At 36.6% G+C, this 24,599-nt stretch overlaps 1 protein-coding gene across 1 annotated transcript in view; it reads left to right on the top strand.

Moving 5' to 3' along the window:
• PALS1 (protein associated with LIN7 1, MAGUK p55 family member) overlaps positions 1-24,599 on the top strand; it is a 55,506-nt gene that overhangs the window by 8,123 nt on the left and 22,784 nt on the right. Inside the window, exon 2 of the mRNA XM_036383683.2 lies at positions 18,363-18,883. Coding sequence (XP_036239576.1) covers positions 18,517-18,883 — 367 coding nt within the window. The 5' untranslated portion in view covers positions 18,363-18,516. The remainder of the gene's footprint in view (positions 1-18,362; positions 18,884-24,599) is intronic.

The raw sequence follows: 24,599 nt of genomic DNA, 5'->3' as shown, positions 1-24,599 counted from the left end.
CATTGCCTGTTCAACTTATTTACAAATTGTTCAACAGTTCACATTGTGCTTCTGATACTTTCTGGTGAGATTGTGTTTTTTATTCTTGGATGGATTTGTGAGGACTGGCCCAGCTGATTCCTTCTGCTTTAGAAGAAATTTAGATGGCAGCTACAGCTCTGGGGAATCCTAGATTTTGTGATGTCAGTTTTTGACCTTTTCCTGCTGAAGTCCTCTGCTCTAGTTCATTTGCAGAATTAACAAGTGCTTGTTCCTCAGACATTATGGTTCATGGTGTGATATCTGAAGCAAACTGCCATGCCAGTCTTAGCAATGAAGTGGCTGAGGTGGCAGCACATGTTCCCCCCTGACAATTCTACTTTTGGGATCAGTGACTTCTGATGGCAGCAGCCTACAGCTGAGGATAGTAACTTAATCTGCTACAACAAGATTTGCTAGAGCTTGTCTATCAGCATCTTTAATTTAAGCTCGCTGTTCTTTTAGTTCAGCCTCATCTTAAGTCTTAATTTTTTCTTTATTTGGGAGAAAAACACAAGGAGAAATAATAATTGACCTTATTTTATGGTCTCTTCACAACAAATTCCACATTAAACTTGTGACTTCTACTTTGAGAAATCCATAAGTAGCATGTTATTGCTGACCATTACACTGTTTCAGGTATCATGGATTAATATGTTGTTATTTTAGTATATTCATGCAGTTATATTTCTGAACATTTTTTTTAGCAGGTAAACGATGCAGAAATGCACTGCATCAGTTTAATGTACAGAACCACAGGGTGTACAGAACTGAAAGCCAGATAATGACAGCAGTAAAAAGTGTAAGACCTGTTACTCTTAAGACTGAAATGTTGTGCATGGGAGCTGTGTGAATGGGTGCTCTAAAGTTTAGAGGAATAAGAAAGTGTTAAAAGTATGTTTATGGGTTTAGCTTGCTAAAACTTAAAGTTCTCTAATAAATACCCCTTGTTTGTATTCAGAATTCCAGAACTTGGTCTTGAAAGAGCATAGGTGCATACTTAGAATGATTTGAGTTAGTGGAGCATGAAGGTATTCATAAATCTCACTGACCTCAAATAATAGATTCTGATTTCAGTACCTAATTTGTAACATTATTTTTTTCTCTAATTCAGCTTATTTTTAATCTGTGAATGATAAATAAATATATGGAAATAATACTGTTTCTTTCCATGAATTCAGAATTCATCAAGAACAAAATGGTTATGAATGCCAATTCTCTTGGAAGTTCTGTAGATAAATCTGACTAAAGAGTTTTTTAATATAAAATGTGAGCTGGCTTCAGGTAGAAAATACATCTTAGACAAGTATCTTCCAATGAATTGGTCCATTGGAAAAAGGCATGTGAAGCTTTTGGTTCAAGTTTCAAAACACCTGGAAGTGATGGACTACCTGTGGGATACATGAAACTTACCCAGCCATGGGATACCTAAACCTTTCTAATTTTGCTTTATTATTTCTGCTTTGCAAAAATAAATTTTGTTATGTCAAGCATTGTAGCCTTGGTAGTGGTGGAACAAAATTCTCTGCCTGCATTGCTGAGATGATTTGCAGTCTCTGGGGACCAAAGAACTACAACTACACTCCAATACTTTAAGTGAGATATTATTAACAGAATGTCTCTGATAAACAGATATGTTCCTAAGAATATAATAATTGATTTGATTTAAAAAGTTGTCAGTTTCTGCAGCTTTGAAGCAAAAATCACAGACTTGAAAAAAATTGAATTAATTGTTGTAAACATTGGGTGTCCTGTCTAATTAGTCTGTTTCCATTGATAATCATCAATGACTGCTGCATTGATTGTTTTGAAAATTTCAAATGGATTTATAGCCCATCGTAAACTGCATTGTAGTAAGTGTGAAAGTGACAGTTTGAAGTGACAAAACAGAAATAATGGATAACAGGTTATGTACATCCCAAAATTAGTTTGTTTCCTTAGTAGCCAAAGGTGAAAAGTAACAATAAAGTGTAGAAATTTCATCAAGACTCTGTGAAAATCACATCTCTCTGCTCTGATTTGCCTCACTTATACTGTTGGTTGATTCAGCACTAAGGATTAAACCCAGTGACCAGAATTGATTGTTGGTTATTCCACGTGTAGAATCACAGAACATGCTGATTTGGATGGGATCCAGGGATCATGGAGTCCAGCTCCTGGCCCTGTACAGGACACCCCAAGAGTCACACCCTGTGTCAAGAGCATTGTCCAAATGCTTCTTGAACTCTGTCAGGCTGGTGCTGTGACCACTTCCCTAGGGAACCTGTTCCAGTGCCCAGCCACCTTTAGGGCGAAGAACCTTTCCCTAAAATTCAACCTAAACCTCCCCTGATGCAGCTTCATGCCATTTCCTTGGGTTCTTCATTGGTGACCAGAGAAGAGATCAGTACCTGCCCTTCTATGTGAACAGTGCTGCAGCTCTTATTCAGCTAGTCAGTACTTTTCCCATGTTGTTTGAAAAAGTGGCTATTGCTCTCTATGCTCTGGTTCCAGACAGGTTGGTAAAGCCACCATAGTGTTCCTGGCTTGTTCAGAAAAACTATCTGGGTGGTTTTGGTCTGTTCAATTCTCCCACCTCTGAAAAAATCTCGGTATTAAATGCTTCCTTAGGGCAAGAACCTGTGTTCTCACTGTGCAAAACTATAAAGGGTGTTCTTACAACCTTGCCTTTGTTTCTTGTTATCACACAGCATGCATGTAACAAGTGTTCCGAAGGGCTGCTGAAAAAGAAAGTAACGTGCGGGGCTGTTAGTGAATAACCTCTGTCTGTAAGGCTTTAAGACAGTATGAGAGGAGCTGCTTTCAAGTGAGGGACTGGTGCTGTTCATGGTGTATCTGCTGGGTTAGAGGTTGGGCTAACCTATTGGACTTTTCAGACAACTAATACTGCTTCACATTTCTGCTAACCTGTCATGAGGAGCTCTAAGCCACAAAGATTTTTGTTCCTTGGGACGAATGGTACAAAACTGAGTATCTACTGTTACTTCTGGCACTTTCTTACTATGACAAACTATTTCCCAAACTGATTTTACTTGCCTTATATATGGCATTGCAAATCTCAGTTAAAATTCTTTGCTAGAAGTATTTTCAGTCTACCAGACTTTGCCTGAAAGACCATATTCAGTGGCTTCATAATTAGACTCTTTGGTGTCCCTAAAAACAACAGTCACATCTTCTAGTGAATAAAGAAGGAATTCAAGATTTGTGCCCAGACAAAACCTGTCACCTGGCCAGGACCCTGCAAAGCCATACTGCCTGATGCACTGGTATGCCAGGGAGGGAGCAATCTGTTTTCTGAGAGCTCTGTTCTCTATACTTGTGATTAAAATGCAGGTGCCTGAGATAATAAGTTGTCAAGAACTTGGAGTGCCTAATTAGCACAGCAGAGACAGAAATTAAATTTATCATGGTTTATTAATTTTAGGCCACTGCTGTTTGTGCTGGACCCAAGAACTTCACCATGTCATTTGATTTTAGTCCTCTAAACTTGTATCTGCAGACTTTGCTGTTATGCAGTTTCCCAGTCTCTTACTGCTTAGTGGGAGTATTGATAAAATATCTCTACTGCAATTTTTTTTTTCCAGACATTGTACTGAGTGGTGCTTTGAAAATTTGCTAGAAGACTGTTTTTAACTGACCTGTGGTCCTGGCAGTCCTCCTCATACTCCTCATACTCTTACCTCTGTGGTGACAAAAATTACTGAGGTCCTGACATGTCTCCCCTTGACATGGGGGATGAAGGGAGCCAGCAACATTGTTCTCATAATGCTATTTAGCTGCTATAGCTGTGTGATAGCTTGACTAAAATCATGCTCTTGTATTTGCATGCCTTTTCCAGTTCATGCAACTATTTGGTTCATTTTGTGCGCTGCCCTTCATTACTTTTGTAAGCAAACCACTTTTTTGGTCTTAACTTTTGTCAAATAGCCTTTTAATTAAAAATGAATTCTTTAACTCCTGTAGGCTGTTCCTTATCTCTACATCTCTTTGTGTATTTTTTTGTTTCATGTGTAAATCATGTCGTGTCTCTCTAATTTACGCTACTGGTCTTTAGACAGTACTGATTCTTTTAAGATGAGCAAAACCTATTCTGGGTGTATGGTCTGCTCTACAATTTAACTTTGAAAAATCTGTAATTCATCAAAAATTGCAGTCATTTTGGTGATGAAGAGAGACCACTGTTTTATATGCAGATGATCTCATGATCTCAGAGCTTTTTGCTACTGAGAATGGTAGATACCTTTCTCTTTGGTTTGTTTTCTGCCGCTTCATTCTGATAAGCTGGCTCTTGTGCACTGTGATATAACGTAGAGGATGTCTCCATGTTGCAGAATCATATCTTAAGTTCAAGTGGGGAAACTGGTAGGAGGAAATAGAGGATGTAACTTGATTGCTCTGAAACATGGATATATATATATACTTGATGAGGGATGGGTGGTGTGTATTGCTGCACCTTGAAGTTTTTCAGCTGTGCTGCTCCAGTGCATTGTGGGAATTGACTGCTGTGAAGTCTTGAAAAAAGTATGTTTAGGAAACTGTAGTCTTCTGTTTTAGCTGGTCAAAGCTCTTCAAATTGCTAGACGAGAGAAGGACCAAATATTTGCAAACTTTACAGTGACAAATGTACATAACTGTAGCAACTAGAGTGCTTGCAGCCTGTCAGATGCCATGGCTAGGGTCAGGATAAACCTGCCTGTCTCTTAGGATGACTGCAGTGAAGGCCTAAGATTGGTCTGTGATGGATCTGGTGCTTCACAGTGATATTAGGTGTTCTGTCTTCTAATTTTGCTGCTTTTTCCTGTTGCTCACAAGATATATGCACCAGACTGGGTGGTTATAATTTCTACATACATATCCCTTTCAGTTGACTTTTCATCACATTTCATATACCAGAATCAAAGAAAATATGCTTGCTTTCTATCTACTCTTCTGTCATAGAGAGAAAACACAGTTTATCTCTTCCAGTGGACCATAACTTTCACTCTTTACTGTTACCATTTGGCTGACCTCTTTGATCTGAAAAACTTTGTGTAAAGACAGTGGCAGCTTCCCAAGCAGCATACAGAAATGCTGATACTGGCCCTGAGCCCAATATCCAGTTAGTGTTCTTGCTGTTTGTTCTGTCATCTTAGCCTTGCTCCTTGACAAGGGATTCTGCTTTTTATACAAGCAGGGAATTTAGAGTACTTTGACTTTGCTGTTGGTTTGATTATTGCTGGAATGGATAATTACTCTGGCTTCTCCTTATATCATTTAGTTCTAGACTCTCCCCTTTTTTTCTCCCAATTTTTGTCCTCTACGTTTTCATTCCTTTCTCTGGTTTTTCTCAGGAAAAAACAAGGTGGGTCCTCCTTAGCATTCATATTGTATACAGCTTCTGGTTGTAGTCTGGGGCAGCAATCGAAGCTATGACACCTGGTTTTGCATTAGGGCAAGACTGACAATTTTGTGTCAAAAGTGCTGAGAATATTTCCAGGTGTTCTGACTTTCATTGATGGTGTATGCCATCATTTATGGCATGTTTTTGTAATCAGTCTTTCTCAGGCTGACTTCATAATTGTAACAGTGTTTTCCAGAATGTTTCAGTATCATAGTGCCAATTGCAGTCTTGTACATTGACTAGTGTTAGGTTGCTGATTTGTCTCCACCTCTAGAGGAAGACCCCTGTCTGTGTGGTCTCAGCATGAGGGCAGCATCCAGGATTCTCATTTTGCTGAAGGGTTTACAAAGTAATACTTTCACTCAAAAGTTGATACTTTTACAGTTATGTAAACATGATTTTAAGAAAGTATGCCCAGAATATTATGGCTCTTTTTATTCAAAGTATTAGTATACTAAAGGAGTCAAAGACTTATTTACAGAAGACTTTATTCTTTACCCAAAGAAGAACTGCCAAATATGTTGCTAACACTCTCAGATAAGCTTAATTAGGGAAATTTGGCTCTGAGTTCTGAATTTAATAGTAGTTTGTATTCAGTTGGAATACAAACATTTGTGTTCTTATGAAGCTTCAGCTTTCTGACAAGTGTGTTCCAAAGGAGTCTATGCTCTGCTGGTTCTGGAATGCTTAGTGAAGACACGGTTACTTCAAGTGACTATAAATGAGAGAGTTTACAGTTTATGTCTTTGGGATTATTTTGGGACACTGAGTTCTTACATTCTGATTCAGAAGTGCCTGATGGCCAAGCTATAAATATTGGGTAATAAAATGTTGTGATGTTCTCTTTAGAGAGATTTATCAGGTATGTTGGTGTAGTGCATATATATGTGTTTGCATCACTGGTATGTATAACTTGTACAAACTTAATCTTTAGGTATTTGTTTAAGGGGTTGGGTGTGTGATAGATTCTTCCAGGTATTGCTCAATAACTTTTTTGAATGTATTCTTAATGTTTACTGCCCATTTGTGATGCAGAGATATCCTGCATTCATCAGTTGAATGCATTCTTACCTCTCTTCCCATTTTCTTGTTAAAAAATATCTCAGTTGCTGAGATCTGACATAAGCACCAGGAGGAAATCTTTCCTTAAGAGAAGCTTCCTTATCTTGCATCCATTTTTTTTTTAACTTAGCTTAAGTTTACTTAACTTTATTTTAATTTAACTTAATTTTTGTGCACACTCACTTCAGTTAAAAATGATGTCCTAATAACTTACCTCTCTTATACTTTTCTTTTGAGAAATAGAAACTTATTTCAGGTGACAAAGTAAAAATTTGTGAAAGATAAGTGAGGACAAATCAGTGAATTTTGAATTTGCACATAAAACTTGGGAGACTGACTAGCTGTTGTATTGTGATTTCCATTTTCTCTTGCTGTTAACATTTTCTTTAATACTGTTAATGTTAACATTTGCTTTTCTACAGTGGGTCGTAGTAGGTAATATGAGTTTATGGAACCAGTTTTAGCTGTCAGACACCTCTGAACGTTCTAACTATGTGGCAAAGTATGTTTAGTTTAGGTTTTTGGGGGGTTGGTTTGTTGGGTTTTTTAAAATAAGTAATTGTGTATATGTTATTATAAGCAAGTGTAAAGTACAGGTTAACATACATTTCACTGTTCATCTGTTTCACTGGCAGAGGATATTAAGCATGACTGGGAATTTTTTTTGTATGAAAACCAAAGTTCATTATTCAGCTTTCAACTCATGAGTTGGGTGGGGAAAATGGCTTTAAAGATGCTACCAAAGAAAGAAAATGTTCCTTATCATGATTTGAGGGTTCTGATGGGGGGAGTAACGTCACTTACCTTGCCAGTGTTTTTCCCTGGCTTACACAGACATGTTTTAATATCTCGGTTCAACAGCTTAAGTGATGTCACAGTTTTCTGGACAGGATTATTGCACTATTAGATACTAAAAAGATTTGCCTGGCTTCATGTAGAAGGAGTCTTAAATTCCTGTGAATTTATCCCAAATTTCTAATGTTTTCTTAATAAAAAGAACACATGCTTTAACAAAGTTTCTGAAACTGAAATGATCATTCTTTGATTTAGGAAAAGCTCTGCAGTCAGTTAGGTACTTGAATTCACTTTGCAGAAGTGAGTTTGTTCCTGTCAGGATTTTATTTTGATTTGTGTAAACAGATTGCTAACATTAGGCCCAAGAGTCCCCTTAGATCTAATAGGAAAGAGACTGTTTTTATAAGGTACAGAAGGTCTCTAATGTTGTCTTTTTAGCTTGTGAAGTTTTCATATGCATTTTTATTATGAAGTCTAGTAATGTAGGTTATTTACAGAGCATTTGATTTTCACATCCTATAGTGAAATTTTGGTCATACTTCACATAAAATATTTTTCTGCACATTTTCAATGTGGCCTATGTTTTAAGTTACTGCATGGTGTAGGTATGTACAGCAGGTTTCCCTTATAGTGTGACCCGGGAATCAGCATGAGTTCCTTGGTCATGCTTGGCATTGCTCCTGCAAGCTTATGAGATCATTGTGATAAGTACTGGGAAAGGTGTTTTGTAGTTTTTGTCCATTCCTAAGTGGTCATCCATATATGAATTCTGTTGTATGCCTGAAGGTAGTACTTTTGTTTGTATTAATGCTGACCAGTAGGTGTACTGTTTAATCAGTAGATGGTCTGTTTAATGCCTTCTACTGCAGAAAATTAAGATCTGTGTTATTGCTGTCCTTTATAAAAAGGGGGGGGGGGGAAAGCTCTTGCTTCTGAGTTGTGGATTATACTATTTACACAAAGATAATAGAGAATACTAGTGAGTATCCTCAAGTAATGAATGTGCAGAGATGTTCAGATACTAAACTGACCATGTTAAACACTAGGGTGATTAATTTACCATTTTTATTTGGGAGGAAATATGCTCAAAAATAAATGTAAATTTTGTGGTGCTTTACACCCACAGTGTTTGAGTGTGTTTTTTAAGAGAAACCAATACTTCTCTTTTAACTGCCCTGTTTACATCATCAGGAAGATATGCAAATGGTTGTAGGTGTGTGGTTGCTTTTCTGTGGTGTTTTTTTTGTGGTGGTGTTGTTTTTTGATTTTTTTTTTTTTTTGATTGCTTGTTTTTTGGGAGTTTTTTTGGTAGATTTTGTTTGGGCTGTTTAGGATGAAAAGAATCAGTAGGTGTTGATGAGATTTTTTTGTGGGAGGTGAGGAGAACTCACAGAATATGGTCCCATAAGATGCAGTCCTGTTTGGACTTGTCTCCCTGCCGCCAGGGCTAGGAGTTTATACTTGTCTTTATTCTTACCTCTCTACCTCCTGGTCTCAAAACATGTGCTCCAGACCCTTATGCCAATCTTGTCACCTTTCAGATTATTGTGATCTGTTCTGGCATGCCAATTTGACCAAAACCAACCAAACAAAAGTATGTTGTGACATTCTGCAATCTTGTTGAATTAAAATTACTTGGTGACGGATTTGACAGGCTTCAAAACTGTCAGAGAAGGCAATGGCTGTACAACCCAAAAGTGGAGAGCATAAGGGAGCAGTCAAGAGCAAGAGTAATGAGACTGCAGGTCTTTGGCAGCAGCAAAGTAGCACAGCTTAACAGTCCAAGGAATCATACTGACAGTCTCTTTTTTGGTTCTTGTCATAAATTCATGAACTACTGATTGTATTTGGAAGGCTGCAGAAGTAGGGCATACTTGAAAGCCTAGTCAGCTTTGTTCTTTTCTAGCAGTTGGCAGTTAGTTATGCACAAACATATGAATTATGTGAGTTCCCTGAAAAAATGACTGCAGTGTTTGCAAGTACTAAGTAATGTGACTGACACAATGTAAAGAAACTACAATACTGCAAATTCTCAACAGTTTTTTCAGCCTTCAAAATGTTGAGTTTTGACTTTGCCATTTGTATTCTCAGAACTGAGAAGCATCCCAGCAGATTTCATGGACCTGAATTTGGTTGAGCATAATCCTCTGGAATCTTCAACTGTCACTGTTCTTTAGAGGATACATTTGCCGTAGTTATCCATTGCACTTGTCCTGGCTGAGGAGAGTTTCTTTCTTCCATAGTAGCAAGGGCTTCTGTCATTTATGTCTAGCAGGGCATCTCATCATACTAGTAATACTGAAATGGCTAAAAAAATTCATACACACTCCCATGGCTTGTACGCCTTGCTTACAGTTTCCTTCAGAAAAATCACCTACAGATTATGCTAATTAGACAAAGAAAATCCTACACCCATGAAGAGAAAATACTTCTGGAAGAAAATTTTTTAAATTATGCAGCATTTTTTTAGGGATTAGCTCAGTGAAACTGTCACCACCATCTCAGATGAATTTGGGAATGAAAGTCTTGTGAGATCAGAGACCTGAGTAGCTAAAATAGTTTGTGCACTGGGGTTTTTTTCCTATAAATAACGAGAGAAGAGCTCAAATGAAATGTCGTTGTTCTGAGTTTGTGGTATGTGATTGTGAGTCCTGTGAAGCTGAGAGAATAATTGTATAGTTTGTGATTGATGTCCTGTTTTTCACAATGTCAATTTTTAGAAGTCTCAACCTATATTTGTGGTCAGAAAAAAAAGTCAGAAGATCCTTATCCCCTTCGCCTCCACATACCTGTGAGTAACATAGTGACACAGCTAATCAGGTTATATCATTGGGGATCATTTTAAAAAAGCTTTTAAAATCATCCCTGACATGCATCCAGTTAATCTTGCAAAATAGAGTTGAAAAGAGAGCCTGAGGAGGATGGCCACATGAAAGAAGCTAGCACATGTATCTTTGTTACATAATGTTGTAAGATTTTGCTTTTTTGAACTTCCAAAGCCTATAGGCTCAATTATTCATATGATTGAACCTATAGCTGAAGTAAAATTAGAAGACAGTCTTGGTCCCAGTATAATCTCAGAAGACTGTTGAATTAGATAGCTAACATTTTGGCATTTTTGGATGGAAGGTTTAGATGAATAGCTGTATTTCCATTTTCTTTAGGTGATATTTCTAAATTGAATTCAGCAGATATTGGAGTATTAAAATGAGTAAAGAAGAAGTTAGACTTTCTTTAGAGTATTGTAAATGTGGCTTAAGAATAACTTGCTGTGGAATACTAAACTAATGCCATTTTGTGTGAATTTAGGCATCAGATGAGATGTAAATTGTGGAACATTGTAACTTCAATTTAATTTGGGATTAATTAATTTAGCTTTGGCTCAGTCACCTCTTTGAAGTGACAGTGTCACATACATAGTAGTACCCATGAACGTTTGCTATTAATACTATGTTTCACATAGAAGCAGTGGCAAGCATTGACATTAAAAATAACATGCTAAAAAACATGAGGGGTTAAAATGAGACCAGAATGCAAGAGCCTGAGCCAACAAGGACACAGTTTGAAGGGGGCTGGAGCAATCTTACTAGAAAACTAAAATAGCAGCAGTGTTTTAATTTCAGAGGGACTATAACCACCATTTAAAGTGAGGACAGGCATATTTACTTTTAAGACAATGAAAGCTGAAGTCTTAGCTGTGAATGGGTGATAAGAAATTACCAACTTGTTAGCATGCTTCTGGCTGTCCTGTGAGATCTGTTAACAATCCCTGGAATTCTAGGAATTTCTTTTCTCTTCATTTGTTATGCTTGAAGGTTTCTAAACATTTAAAAAACTACTCACTTAAGGTAACTCCTTTTTTCTCATACTATTATGTCATGTTTTCATTGCATCTTGTAGGCATCTGTGTTATCCACTCATATCTATATATAAAATAAACGGGGTTTTCTCACCGGGATTATGGGTGCTAAAGATCTGATTGGAACGCAGTATTCAAATGTATGCATAGTTGTAGCCTATTAATCTAAGCCCTGCTGGAATGCTGGGGTGGTATATCTGTGTGCTGTTTTGGGGTGATGTGGCCTCAGACCATTTAACCATTTAACGACCTGTAGTGTTGGATGTTTCTGTGAGCTCTCTTTTGAAGCAGCTTTGGGGTTTTTTTCAGGTTTTCACTAATTGCTGCAGAGACTGCCCTCTGCTGTGCTTGTCACTGCAGTTTAGGACTTGTCAGCACAGCTGTGTTGAAGCTTTATCGAGGATACAAAATATGAACAGAACCTAGAACATAAATACTATGTTACAGAATTGCTTAACTGACCTCCACAAGTATTTTAACTTTTTTTGTCTATCTGTGACTTCTAGCAATAAGCTTCTTGAAACTGACTCTGGTTTGTTTCTGTTGTCATTCCCTCTCATCCCAGCTGTAACTTTATTCTCCTCCCTGTCCATTTTTCATTTGATCTAAAAAGCAGAAATCAATGATATGTAAGTAGCAGTGTTTATTTAAAACAAAGAGAATCGTGGTATATGTTTATTCTTAGTGTTTTCAACAATTGTTTCAAATCTCAGTCAACTTAAGAAGCACTTTGTTTGTGTAACTGAAAAGAAAAATGTTGATAAGTGCAATAGAAAGATGTGTAACTACTAGAGAAAGCTTTGTGTGGAGTGGTTCTCTGCTATCATGTGTGTGGCTTGACCTGTGCTTTCAATTTTAGCTGATTAAAGGAGCTCGCTGTTGCTATGTTAACCAAGAAAGGTTGCTGCTGATAGAACAGGCAGCATTTGTCTTTCACAGTGAGGTGGGAAGGAATTTAAATAAGCCTTAATTGTTCCTACCTCTGCAGCAGTTGTATGAAGAGGGATCTTGCATGTATTTTACTGCAAAGGTGCAGTTACTGAAAGGAGGTCTGAGTGAGGTGGCTGCTGATTGACATGATGTACGTGTCCTGTTGGTGCCTGTTTTTCATGGAAAACACTTTGTTCATATCTCTTTTGTAGGGAGTCGCCTCTTGTGTCTTTTGAAGTTGATACTGTAGGCCCATTCTCAAGCTGTGACTTTTTTGATTGGTGACATTGCATTCAGAGATAAACAAGCCTAATAAAATCTGATGTCTTAAATAGACCACGGTTCTTAGATGTAATACCAGTGTGATATAAAAGTGTGCTTATAATGTCCCAGGTTTGCAGGCTGTGCAATTTGTTTATACCATTTATAAAACTGGAATCTAACCTTAGCATCTGAATTTTCAGTTTCATTTCAATTTCTCTGTGCTTTAATGCTGCAAATTAACATTGCTTTTTGTTCTTTTCTAAATCACCAATCTGACTTAGAAAATGCTAACAGTGAAAATAATGATCAGTTCGAGGGTTTAGCCCTTTTTGCTCTTGATTCACATATCTTGCACGTTTAAGTGAGTGTGGAATGCTAAAACCTCTCGGCATGTCTGACAGCCCTTTGAAATTCACATGTTGTACTGAGTTACTGTGCTTGACAGGTGTTATAATGAACTTTGTTTTGAAATTATTAAAACAAGTGTCAGCTGGATATTAAAGGAAGAGTTTGCTCCCAATACTAGAGTCTATGCTAGAATATCTAGTTATAGGAAAGAATAATTTAAATAATAATATTAGACTGAAAAAACAAACCATGCCAGAAAGTAATTTTCTTGAACATGTTGCAAAGCTAGTGTAAAGATTCTTTTTTCATTACAGATTTTTTTTTTGTAAACTAAAGACAAGAGGTATCAAGTTGCCATAAATTTTGTAACTTTTACTTATTTTTACAAAATATCAGTCCATTCCAGGCTATATCAATTATTTCAGGTACTATTAAGAGTCACAGGAGATATCTGTGAAGTATTTTCTGTCATAAACGCAAATCATTAATTATCATCAAGTAGTGGTAGTCATTTTTATGCTGTGCAACATTATTTGTGTTGTGTTTTCTTTATGTGATTGCTTTCCAAGTTTCCTAATCTTGCAAATTCACTGAAATCCCATTGAAGGAAAAATGGTGCATAGGAGATGATGCAAGGAAAGCTGGGAATTATTTTTTATTTTCCTACACCGAGCTTCCATTTGTAGAATTATTGACGTGTTTTACTTTGGTACTTTGTGATTTTTGTGGCTTAGGTTTTGATTGCCTAGAATCTGAAGTACTGAGTAAAAATACCAGAAGACACACTATTATGTTAGCCATTAGTAATACATGGCAGAGATCTGTAACGTAGTTTTATGCTCATATTTTATTAGTAGTTCAGATATTGGGAAACATCTTGTATGTGATTTTAATCTACTTTTTAATCCACTTCAGCAATCTAGAATTCATCTTCCAGTTGTTTTTAATTAATATTTCAATATACCATGTCTGTTGTGGTATATGGATTTAAGTTGATGATAAATCCTTGCACTGTGCTAATGTTTAATATCTATTTCTTGTATTTATATTAAAATTACAAATGTAGGTTGGGCTTTTATACTCTAATCTGTGCCAAAACTAATGAAATTTCACTGGAGGTAAGCACTGAACTTTCTTGCAGTCATTCAGAATTTGCAGCTTTAATGAATTTTAAAACGGGAACTATCAGGTCTAATCATACTTCTAGCAATGAAAGAATTTTAAACACTGCTGAAATGTAACACACAACCTTAGCCTCCAGAAAATGTCATTTTTACTCTTTGGAAGTTGCTGAAGCAAAACAAATTTAATTTTACTGTACAGAATTTAGTTGTTAAAGCAATTAGGATTGCTATGCACACCAGCCACAGTCCCCAGGAAGCACATGAAAACTTAAACCACCTTACAGCACTTCTATTTCAGTCTCTGTTAGTATATATTTTTTTCTAGCGTCTGCCTTGCACACCAAAATCATTGCATTTATGTATGTTTATTCTTTTACAGAGTTTTTGGGGTCTGTGCTTTGTTTAGTGTATTCAGTATGTTTAAAAAGATGTTAGAAGCCTGACATTGTTAGCTGTGAAGAATGAAGAATGGTGGCTTGTAAAATACAATATTTTTGAGAATAGTTAGTATAGTTACCAAAACAGTAGCTGTGCTTTTTCTTTAATTTTGCTGTTATGAACTTTCATCAGAGATATTGTTTGTTTGCTGCTCATAATTACATCCCAGTCAGAATTTTATATGATGCCCAGTAGTGACCAGAATGAATGAAGTGCTGTTTTTTAATAGCTGTACTAACATTATCAGTTTTTAGAAATCTTCCTCTGGAGGCCAAAAATGAGAGTAATCTGTGAAGAAAAGACTTTCACGTACACTCTCCGGGACTGTGTTGGTAAGACTTGTGATAGGAAGCTGGACTGAGAGAGTCATAAATCTGGTTTATTTTGGAAAGCTCTACGTGTCATGTGGAAACACTAAGATTCCCCACTTAGATAGCAGCAATTCAAAGCAAGATGTTCAAAGCCATGATTTAACCCCATTAAACTTTGAGCAATCAAGTTGTGTAACAGACTCTTGTACATATCTAGAAAGTATAGGAACTGCTACTACCAAGTTCCGAAGTGGAAAGGAATTCTCAATTACAAATGTTGTTATATAGACTGTACATATGAACTAGTAAAAATTATTGTTATTGAGTAAGTCTGCAAATTTTTCTCCATAGAACTAAATATTAATTTGGCAAAATAAGCTTCTCTTGGACTGAAAATCTGTATTATTGGATACACAATTTGCAAAGAACAGACTTGGTGTAACAACCTTCCATTATTGTTGCTGTTGCAGAATTTTTAAAATTGCAGAAGAAACCTTCAGAAAGAAAAACTAAGAGAACATTTCTGAAATTATCCATCTTATGACTTTTGATGCCATGCATATTAGTTAAAATAAAATTTTCTGTTCCTAGTACCTCCCTTAAGATGAATCTTATTTTTAATCTCAGCTATGCCACACCTTCATTTGAGAACTAAATTAAAGGTTTTACCAGTGTAATATATTACATTTTGCATCCTTAGGACCACTGTGTAGAGGGACTTGAGAGCTGATCTGGGTTTTTTCTTTCCTTACATGTTTATTTCATTTATTGCAGTTGGGCAATAGCATTTTTCCAAAACAGTTGGAGATGAGGATTTGTGATGTCTGATGCAGACCTGAGACAACAGGAAGGAGGAGAGGGGCTTAGGTTTGGAAGGGGTCACCCGTTGTCAGAAGTTCTTTGATTAAAGGAAGTTGTTCAACATTCCAGAGTTGCAGCATGCTTATGCTTTTATGGATTACCAGCTCGTTATATCTGGGGTCAGGTTTTTGCATATTTGGTTTGGTGTTTCCATAAGGTCAAATTTTATGTTGCCTGATAACATGATATTTTGTATAATCTGAGCATGAGTCATTTGCTGTACTGTTTATTGCTGGTTTTAGAAGTATCTAGCTTTCTGGGACACCAGAAATACTTTTTATTTAAAATTCCAAAATTCTTAAATTGTCACTGTTTTCTGACTGTTGCTGCAAGAGAGCTCTGATTTTCTGTAGCTTTTGTTTCTTTTTTACTTGATTGACTCAGATCTTGCATACAGAAAATAGAGAGCTATTATCACAGGTGACTTAAATGTCTTGGTACCCTGTTCAAAGAGTTTATATGTCCTTTGTGTCTTGCACACAGTTTATACAGAAAATGTGAGCAGTGTTACTAAGGTTGCCTGTTACTCCAGCCTATATTTTTGTTTCTCTTGTCTTCAGTTCATGTTACTAAACTAAAGAGATTTTAAATCTTATCACTCTATATACAGTTGTGAGTTTTTGGTGGGTCATTTATGTAACTGGCACTTGAAATTTGATGGAGGATATGTAGCTAATCCCACTGTAAATATTCTTGACCAGTTTTTAAGCATTGGCCATCAACTCAATTTTCTGATAAATCTTTCTGATTAAGATTCACTGGAGAGTGTGACATCATTTAGCTTACAGAATATTGAGTATAAAATTGTGTTTTACTTCTTACAGGCCCTCACACCCTGTTTTTGACATTTTTAGTGTTGATTAAATGGATGTTATTCATCCCTTCAGCACCTTATTCATTGTTTCAGCACCTATTGGTTGTACCCTATAGACTCAGGAATGTGAGTTTTCTTTCTGCTTGTCAGAGTTGAAAAGATATGAATGTAGCTTTGAAAAGTTTCAGTGTTCAGACAAGCTATGGCCAATACAATTTGAATTTAAAAGAATTTGAATTATCTTCAGTCCACAGTTAAAGTAGTGGTCTTTGGAATTTTATTGTTCCTAATGAGGCTTCCTTTTTGGGGATTGGAATTTCTGTACAGAGAATTTGCCTTTTCAGAAGGGGAAGTGCAGCTTCCTGGGGATCATTTTGCTAAATTATTATCCACCTTTTTCTGAATTTCAGAGAACTTTTTCTTATATAACTCTGTTTATATAGGTGTTTTATATAACTCTGTTTAAATACTAATTTTATGTGGCTTTATTCTTTGAAAAGCTGTTCTAAGTTGGGCAGTAACTGAAGGATTTACAGGCGCTGAGTAATTGTGGGGTACTTGCAGTGCTAGCCCCAGTACGATGCAGGTTTTGATCAGCTTTTTTTGATTAGTTTTTTTTCTGAATGTGTGAATGCTGAGTATTGGATGTTCAGCATATCAGTGGAGTACAATTAAGTGCTTATAAGGGCAAAAAAAAAGAATTTTTACTACCACAGAAATGCTTTAATTTAATTTTCTTATTGGGAAGATTTTAGTAATAACTATTTAGTAGCAGGGGCTAGAGAGGAAACAAGTAAAGGAAATAATTCTGTTGTTGCTGTATGCTGTGTGCTACTCCTCATGAAAATGAATAGCTCTACGTATTTAGAATTGCAAGCTGGCAAAAACTTGTGTAGGAGTCTCTATTGCTGCTCTTCCCAAACAGAACTATAGATATTTAATTTTCAACTTAATTACAGCATAAACATCCTTCCCTTCCTCCTCCAAACACAAACATTTGGTGTAAGAATGTAGGTGATTCTGGGTTTTGGTTTTTTTGGGGGTTTTTTTCTGTCTTGGTATCTTCCAGTGTGTAATAGAACTTAGAGATATTTCATACTATTTCCTTTCAGTAAATAAAAAAAAAAAAGTGGTAAAATGTAGCTTGAAAAATTAAGTATATTGATGATATGGTATGCAACTGTTTGTTAATTTTATGACCTTTTAATTGGACAGATTGTGGATAACGAACACTGACAGAAAGGCAGTGTGGTATAAAACACTCTGTTACATGTGCATTAATTGTAATTATATGTAAGAGATGAGTGGCTATATTTATCAGTACACCTAAGCTCTTTAGCCTGAATCATCAGGAATAAGAACCAGATTAAAATGTGTGTAGTATAGTGGAATATCATAGTTGATTGTGGAGATTAATTATTATTCTCTGTCAAAGCTGTATGTCTGTACTCCCACACAAGGATTTTAACTCTTGTATGTAATCCTTCCTGCTTTAATGCATACCTATGGGAAGTATTAAGAGTAGCTGCTAACCAGAATTGTCCAAACCCTTATCCTAGGACTTTATCTGTACTTGTAATTGTGTAAGTGCAGCTCCTGTCTGCTTTAGATAGTATCTTTTAGATGAACTCTATGTCAGACCTGTCTTCTCTGAATCCAGGAAGCAATGTTTATATAAATGCCTTAATTTATAAACAATAAATGCAAATATCTTTACTGGTGTTCAGCATACTCAGCTACTTAAGAATGTGTTGTTTAGAACAAGTTTTTCAAATTTAGTGTCTGTAGGATTGTAAGCGTGGTTTGTGTTGGAATTTTTAAGAATGCAAATACAAATTAAAACTTGAATGGGAACTCTCTGAAAACTGCTTATTTGCTATTGTGTTAAGTACAGAATCACCACGGTTTTCACTTGGGAATAAAAGAGATTTTAACATTAGTTGGAACAGTGCTCCTTTTCTGACATTGGTACCTGAAGTCTACCAAAATATGTGAAACAGATTTGTGAGGATTCTGTAGTTCTTAGTAGGGGAAGAACCACTATGTAAATTTGGATGGAAAGTTTCATTGTTCTCATGCCTGGGGACCTTAGGTGTTTTCTTATTTTCCAATTACTCACTAATTTCTTTTTTTTTTTTTTTTTAATATCTGTCATTAGATTTTCCTCCTGGATGCCTCTTCGAGTGTCTTGTGATGGAAGGGAAATATTTTTGAATCTATAATGGATTTTACACAATACCGTAACACAAACTGGCCTAATAGCAAATAGCAGCATTTTGGTTTGAAGAGCATAAGCATAATTACAGATAATCATGACAACTTCTCATATGAATGGACATATCACAGAAGACTCTGACAATGAAGCAAAAAATGTGGATCTTATGTCTCCTGAGGAACCTCAGAAGCACAGAGAAATGGCTGTTGATTGCCCTGGGGACTTGGGCTCCAGGATGATGCCCATGCGGCGCAGTGCTCAGCTGGAGCGGATCCGTCAGCAGCAGGAGGACATGAGGCGCAGGCGAGAAGAAGAGGGAAGGAAACAAGAACTGGACCTTACTGCTTCCATGAGGCTAAAGAAACTAGCACAAATTCCTCCTAAAACTGGAATAGATAATCCAATATTTGACACAGAAGAAGGGATTGTTTTGGAGAGTCCTCATTACACTGTGAAAACACTAGGTAGGTAAAATGCAGTGAGTGGGCCAATGGAGTAAAGATTTGTTTGATATTAATACTCTTTTAGGCCACTGAAAACCTAATTTAGCTAATCTTTCATAAACAGATTTAAAGTCTTCTTATTCTTCAGATTTGTGGTGGTTTGGGGTATTTTTATTTAGCCAAACATCAGGCTAAGTTCCTCAGCAAGTGGCTTTTCAAAACTGATTCATTTGGGAAACAGTTAAATACCTTGTGGATAATAACTAATTCGGTCAATGTCTCTATCTTCTTAAGGCTGGGAAAAACCATGTAAGTAATACCCAATTTTATGATGTTTGATGAACTGTAGACCAGAATAAGGAATGAATAAACACAGAATGACATTTAAAATAAGAAGTTGTTGATACTTTAAGGAGAAACATGCTAGTGCTTTTTTCCTGTTTTGTCTTGCATTATCAATTACCACCTGATTAAAATGTCGCACCAATACATCTCTTAAGGTAATGGTGTTGCTAATGAAAATCTGCTTAGGCATTGAAGAAAATGTGATGTTAATAATTTTTTTAAGAAATGGATGCTAAAATTTTTCGTTTCATAGTTGTCATTGTTTTAATTATGGTTGTTTAGTGAAAATTTCTAACCTTTCTTCCTCAAACATAAGTATTTTAAATAAAATGTGTGACATTGGAGTGAAAAAGATGCACTAGGAATCTGTGAGAGTCCTGTTCAGATTTCAAAATCCATACCTGTTCAGAGATCCAGATTGCTTTAAAAAGGCGGCCTTTTTTTCTGGGCTGCACCAAAATTTCTTTTTTTTTCTTTCCTTTCCTATTGGCTGAGAATACAGAGTGAAATATAGCTAGTTGAGAATACAGAGTGAAATATAGCTATGAAATTGCTAATTTCTTCTTTTTTACTTCATCTCTAATATTTGTGTGGCTGAGCAGCGATTCTGCTAAAGACATGTCTCTGCTCCATAACCTCTGGTAATCCTTATTGTACAAATCCCTCTTTAGGAAAATTTAGATTGAAAGGGTCATCAGGAAGTCATCTGTTCAACCTCCTGTGGAGAGCAGGGTCAGTTACAAACAAGGAGGGTGTACCTTTTTTAGTGCAGGGCTTGTCAGCTGAGAGATCTCTTTGCAAGAAGCAGATTCTGTAGTTAACTTTATGAAGTGTTAGGTATTTGATTGTAAAATTCTCTCCTTAGAGGGAACACAAAGCAGAAGATACAAAAATAGATGTCAAACAGTAAAAGTGTCTGCAGTTCGGAGTTGTTTAGCCACAGTGGCCTAAAGCTGTGAAGACGGCTGAAGGAATTGGAAATTGAAACTAGAGAAGGGAGGAAAGTGTGACTTGGAATTAGAAAGCTGGGGCCAGGTTTCATGCTGGAGGTGCTGAGATCATGGAGGGAGGATTGGTGCAAAGCAATGGGCAAAGCAGCTACCCATGGAAGCTGGTAGGGATTAGAAGTGAGTAATATCTCAGTCTGACACACCTCAGAACCAGCTAGGAGCTGAAGGTGTTTGAACAGGAGAAATAACAGTAAATAAATTACTGTGATGATGAAGAATGGGTTTTAAAATCTCTCAGTGGGGAATTCAGAAGGGTACTAGCTGTGGGAGAAGCTGAGGGATTGTCCAAGTATTTGTGAAAAGCTAGAAGGAGGAAATTAGTTTTGGCTCAGCAAGAATAGAAGATGGGAAATTGGTTTTGAATGGAAGCTAGGATTCTTTGAATACTTGGTGTAAGAAGAGAAATGCCAGACATCGGGGGCAAGAAGATTATAGAGGTGTGTGTCTGGAAAGAGATAAATTAGGAAATAATATATGGTATGAGGTGCATCTTGAAGAAAACTTACTAGGTGACTTGGTCCACTTCTGTAATCAATATTTGGGTCTTGTCATTTGGATCAGTAAACTTAAGATTTAAGAAGAGAAGATTTATAGTTCAGCATTCCATGAGCCAGCAGTGCCCTTGTGGCCAAGGAGGCTGATGAGATCCTGCCTTAGGAAGAGCATTGTGGCAGCAGGTCAAAGGAGGGGATCCTGCCCCTCTGCTCAGCCCTGGTAAAGCCTGACCTGGAGTGCTGTGTCCTGTTCTGGGCTCCTCAGGACAGGAGAGACAGGGAGGTCCTGGAGTGGATCCAGTGAAGTGCAAGAAGAGAGCATCTGTTCTGGGGAAAGGCTGAGGGAGCTGGGCCTGTTCAGCCTCAGGAAGAGATGACTGAGAGGGGACCTCATCAGTGTCTGTGAGCATCTGAAGGGACGGCATCAGAGGATGGAGTCAAGCTCTTCTTGATGGTGGCAAGCAAGAGGACAAGAGGCTATGAGCAAAAACTGATGGCAGGAAATTCAACCTGAACATGAGGAAGAACTTCTTCACTGTGCAGGTGATAGAGCACTAGAAAAGATTGTTGAGAGAGGCTCTGGAGCCTTCCTCGCTGGAGGTACTCAAGAACTGTTTGGATGCAATCCTGTGCAGTGTGCTTTAGGAGGACCCTGTTTGAGCAGAGAGATTGGACCAGATGACCCACTGTGCTCCCTTCCAACCTTACCCGCTATGTGATTCTGTGATTAAGAGTACTGCTTTTGATTATACACACCTATGATGTTGAATTCTTGCAAATATAGGAAAAAATAGTTCTAAATAAAATATGGTGGTTTTTTAACCTATATAGTCCCTAAAGAATCTGTATTCAGTCACTAGTGTTGTCAAAAACAGTTAAAATTTAAATTCAGTGAAGTGCTTCTGCAGTAACTTGAACTGTTACAAAATTTTCTTCTACTCTTAAGCCTGTCCTTTTTCCAGTTTCCGGGTTAACCTTTCTAAAATTTGTAACACAGCATCTGGCTCTTCCCTCTTTCTACTTTTACTGTCCAGGTTAAAGTGCTTAGTCACATTCACAAATCTCTGAGATTAGTTAGGAAAACCCCAAATAAACCTGGACAGGTGCTAGTGAATGACAGAGATGTTCAACTGTCCTTCTTAGGTATTTTTTAAAATACTGACTTTCATTTTTCTTTTGTGTGAGTGTGTGTGTTTGTGTGTGTGTGTGTGTTAATCCGTAGAGCTTCTCCTGAAGATACATCTCTTAAGTAAGAATATTGACCTATGTGTCTGTATTTTTAGTTTGGAAAATATTTTGTAAGTGCCAGTGTCTAATTTGGCAGATCATTGCCAAGTCTTTAATGTTTTTATCATCATAAAAGAAAGCAGACTAGATTAAAGAAGTTGGAATTTATATATCAAAATAAAACAGGAGACTTAACCAAAAGAATGTTAAAGGGCATGTTTGTTATCAAAACAGTATATGATTTAGACAGCTGTTTAAATGGAAGTAATAGTCTCTGCACCTAGCACATGTGCATGTAAGTATTTACTGGCTTTTTCACAGCAATATGCTTCCATAAAATGCAGACTTCTTTGGTTTTCTGCAGTTCATTCAGCTAATTCAGTTAAATGAGTAACTAACATTTCATGGAAGTAAGCCTTTCATATGTAAGCCCTTTCTGGCTACATTGATGATTATTTTTTAAAGCTGCCTATTTTTTGCTTTTATACCTTGGCCAAAACTTATTTATAAATATGTTATAAATAGACTTTCTGAAATACTGTTTTATCCAAAACTACTTTTCCTAACTATGTGATTTATGTTCTATTTGAAGCATTAAAGTACTAGTACCAGCACATAGATTACTCTATAGAAAAGTTTGGAAATGAAGACATTGGTACTGAGGTATAATAAATCCTATCTTCTTAAGTTTGCTCTTCTTAACTTTTTGTTTAAGGTAATAAAAAACATCTATTTTCTTTTCTTGGTTTTGTTATCTAACATGTGACTGCACATCCTCCCCTGCAGTTGCATACTTTTGCCCTGGCAGTCTTTTGATTAATGTGTATATCTCACAGTGCTCAGTCACATTCCAGCCATTTCATAGTCTAATGGAAAAAGGCTGCAGCACTTCATGTAAAAGAAGACTTGACAAAACCCAGTATTTGATTGCTAATTGATCTGCAATTAAAAATGGACTTGTTCTGCAAAAGAACCCTGACTTTTCTGTGAGTAAATGCAGATGTTGGTCTTACTGAACTTATTTTTCTTCAAGACAACCCTTTTTATAGGAAATATCTGGAGTCTTTTGTTACCTGGTGCTTTTTTGTATTGTTGGTACATTAAAAAGACTGAAACCAACAACAACAACAACAACAAAACAAAAAAAAAAAAAAAAGAAAACGAACCCTGCATCATAATCTCATCTGTGATATAGACTTCAGAAGCAGGAATATAGAATTAGGCATGCATAAAGCCAGGATTTGTGTGTGGGTTTATGTGTGTGGTTTTTTATTAAACAAGTGACAAGGAAATGGAGTGCTGCCTTTTGACGAATACTTAACTTCACTCCTTTGAAGCATTATTTCTGTTTTATAACTGTGTTCAGGTGGGTATTTTTTTACAGTTTTGTGGTGGGGGGAAATCACTTGGTATAAACCTTTGGTATCCAGCAGATGAAGCCTCAGTGTAGAAGGGAATTATACAGGAAAGAGAGTACTGTGGTAGTTTGTAAGAAAGGGCAGCACAGAAGGAACTAGCAAAGGGCTAAAAAGAGAAAATATGTAAAGACATCTAGGAACAGGATGTCTGTTGTAGATAGAGAGTAAGATGTCTTTCTGTATGAATTTGTATCTTACATGCAACATGTATTAGAATTGGGTGTGTATATATGTGTCTGTATTTGAATTTTCAGATATGTAAGAGAGAGTTCAGAAATAATGGAGTAAAATAATTAGGAAGACATAAAAGTAGCAAGGTTCTTCTCTAATATCTCACTGCTTTTTAAATCAAATAACCATAACAAGTAGCAGAACTTTGAGTTAGTATGTTTTTTTAACCAAGCAGGTGTCAGGAGCTATACAATAACATCTGTTTCACATACTTTTTTTTTCCTTTATGCTTGAAAATAACGCACTTCCTCAGACTTGGGAGATTGAGTTGAAGAGATACTTCAGTACTGTGCATTCTCCATTAGATGAGAATTTTGCCAGCTGACAATGTCCTGTTTAGCAAATATTCTCACTTGTGGAGTGTTCTTTAGCCTTCTCTCCAAATGGCATTTCTCCCAGTGTGATAAGCAGTATATTGTGTATACAGTTTCCTAGTGAGACATTGGCTACCATAATTAGTGTTGTGAGTTGTACTGGATATCAGCAGTGGAATATCCTGCACATCCAGTATCCAAGCTTTCTGTGCAGCTTTTGTCCTATTGCCCTTTGTTTCCTTGGTGGTTACAGGAAGAAGTCCTTGACCTTTGGTGGGTAGGATGTTTTTAGCATGTGTGAAATGGTTTTGGAGGGGTTTTATTACTTTTTTATTGTCCTTCAGACAGTAACGTACAAGAGTAGTAGCCCTGGCTTGTTTGTTTCCTTTTATAGTACAGAAGACTTAACTTGCAGACTCGGACTAGACAGCTTGTATGTAGATATGGTTTGCCGGAAATTAAAACAATTGAACTTCTTGGAAATGCATATTTTGTTAGGCTTTATGGTTTTTATGTGTCCATTTATCAACCATTTTTTATGTTGTGCTCAAAAATTTTGAGTCTAGGCTTGTGTTCAGTGTACTGATCATGTTAGTGATCAGTATCTACTGGGATTTTTCATGTTAAAAATGCAATTTAGCTGATAGTGTTCCTGATTTTATTAGCTCATAATGAATAAATGAAGGTTGCTAGAATTT

This window comes from Molothrus ater, chromosome 6 (assembly GCF_012460135.2).
Source record: "Molothrus ater isolate BHLD 08-10-18 breed brown headed cowbird chromosome 6, BPBGC_Mater_1.1, whole genome shotgun sequence".
Classification (NCBI taxonomy): domain Eukaryota; kingdom Metazoa; phylum Chordata; class Aves; order Passeriformes; family Icteridae; genus Molothrus; species Molothrus ater.
This window is presented reverse-complemented; position numbering and strand designations above follow the sequence as displayed.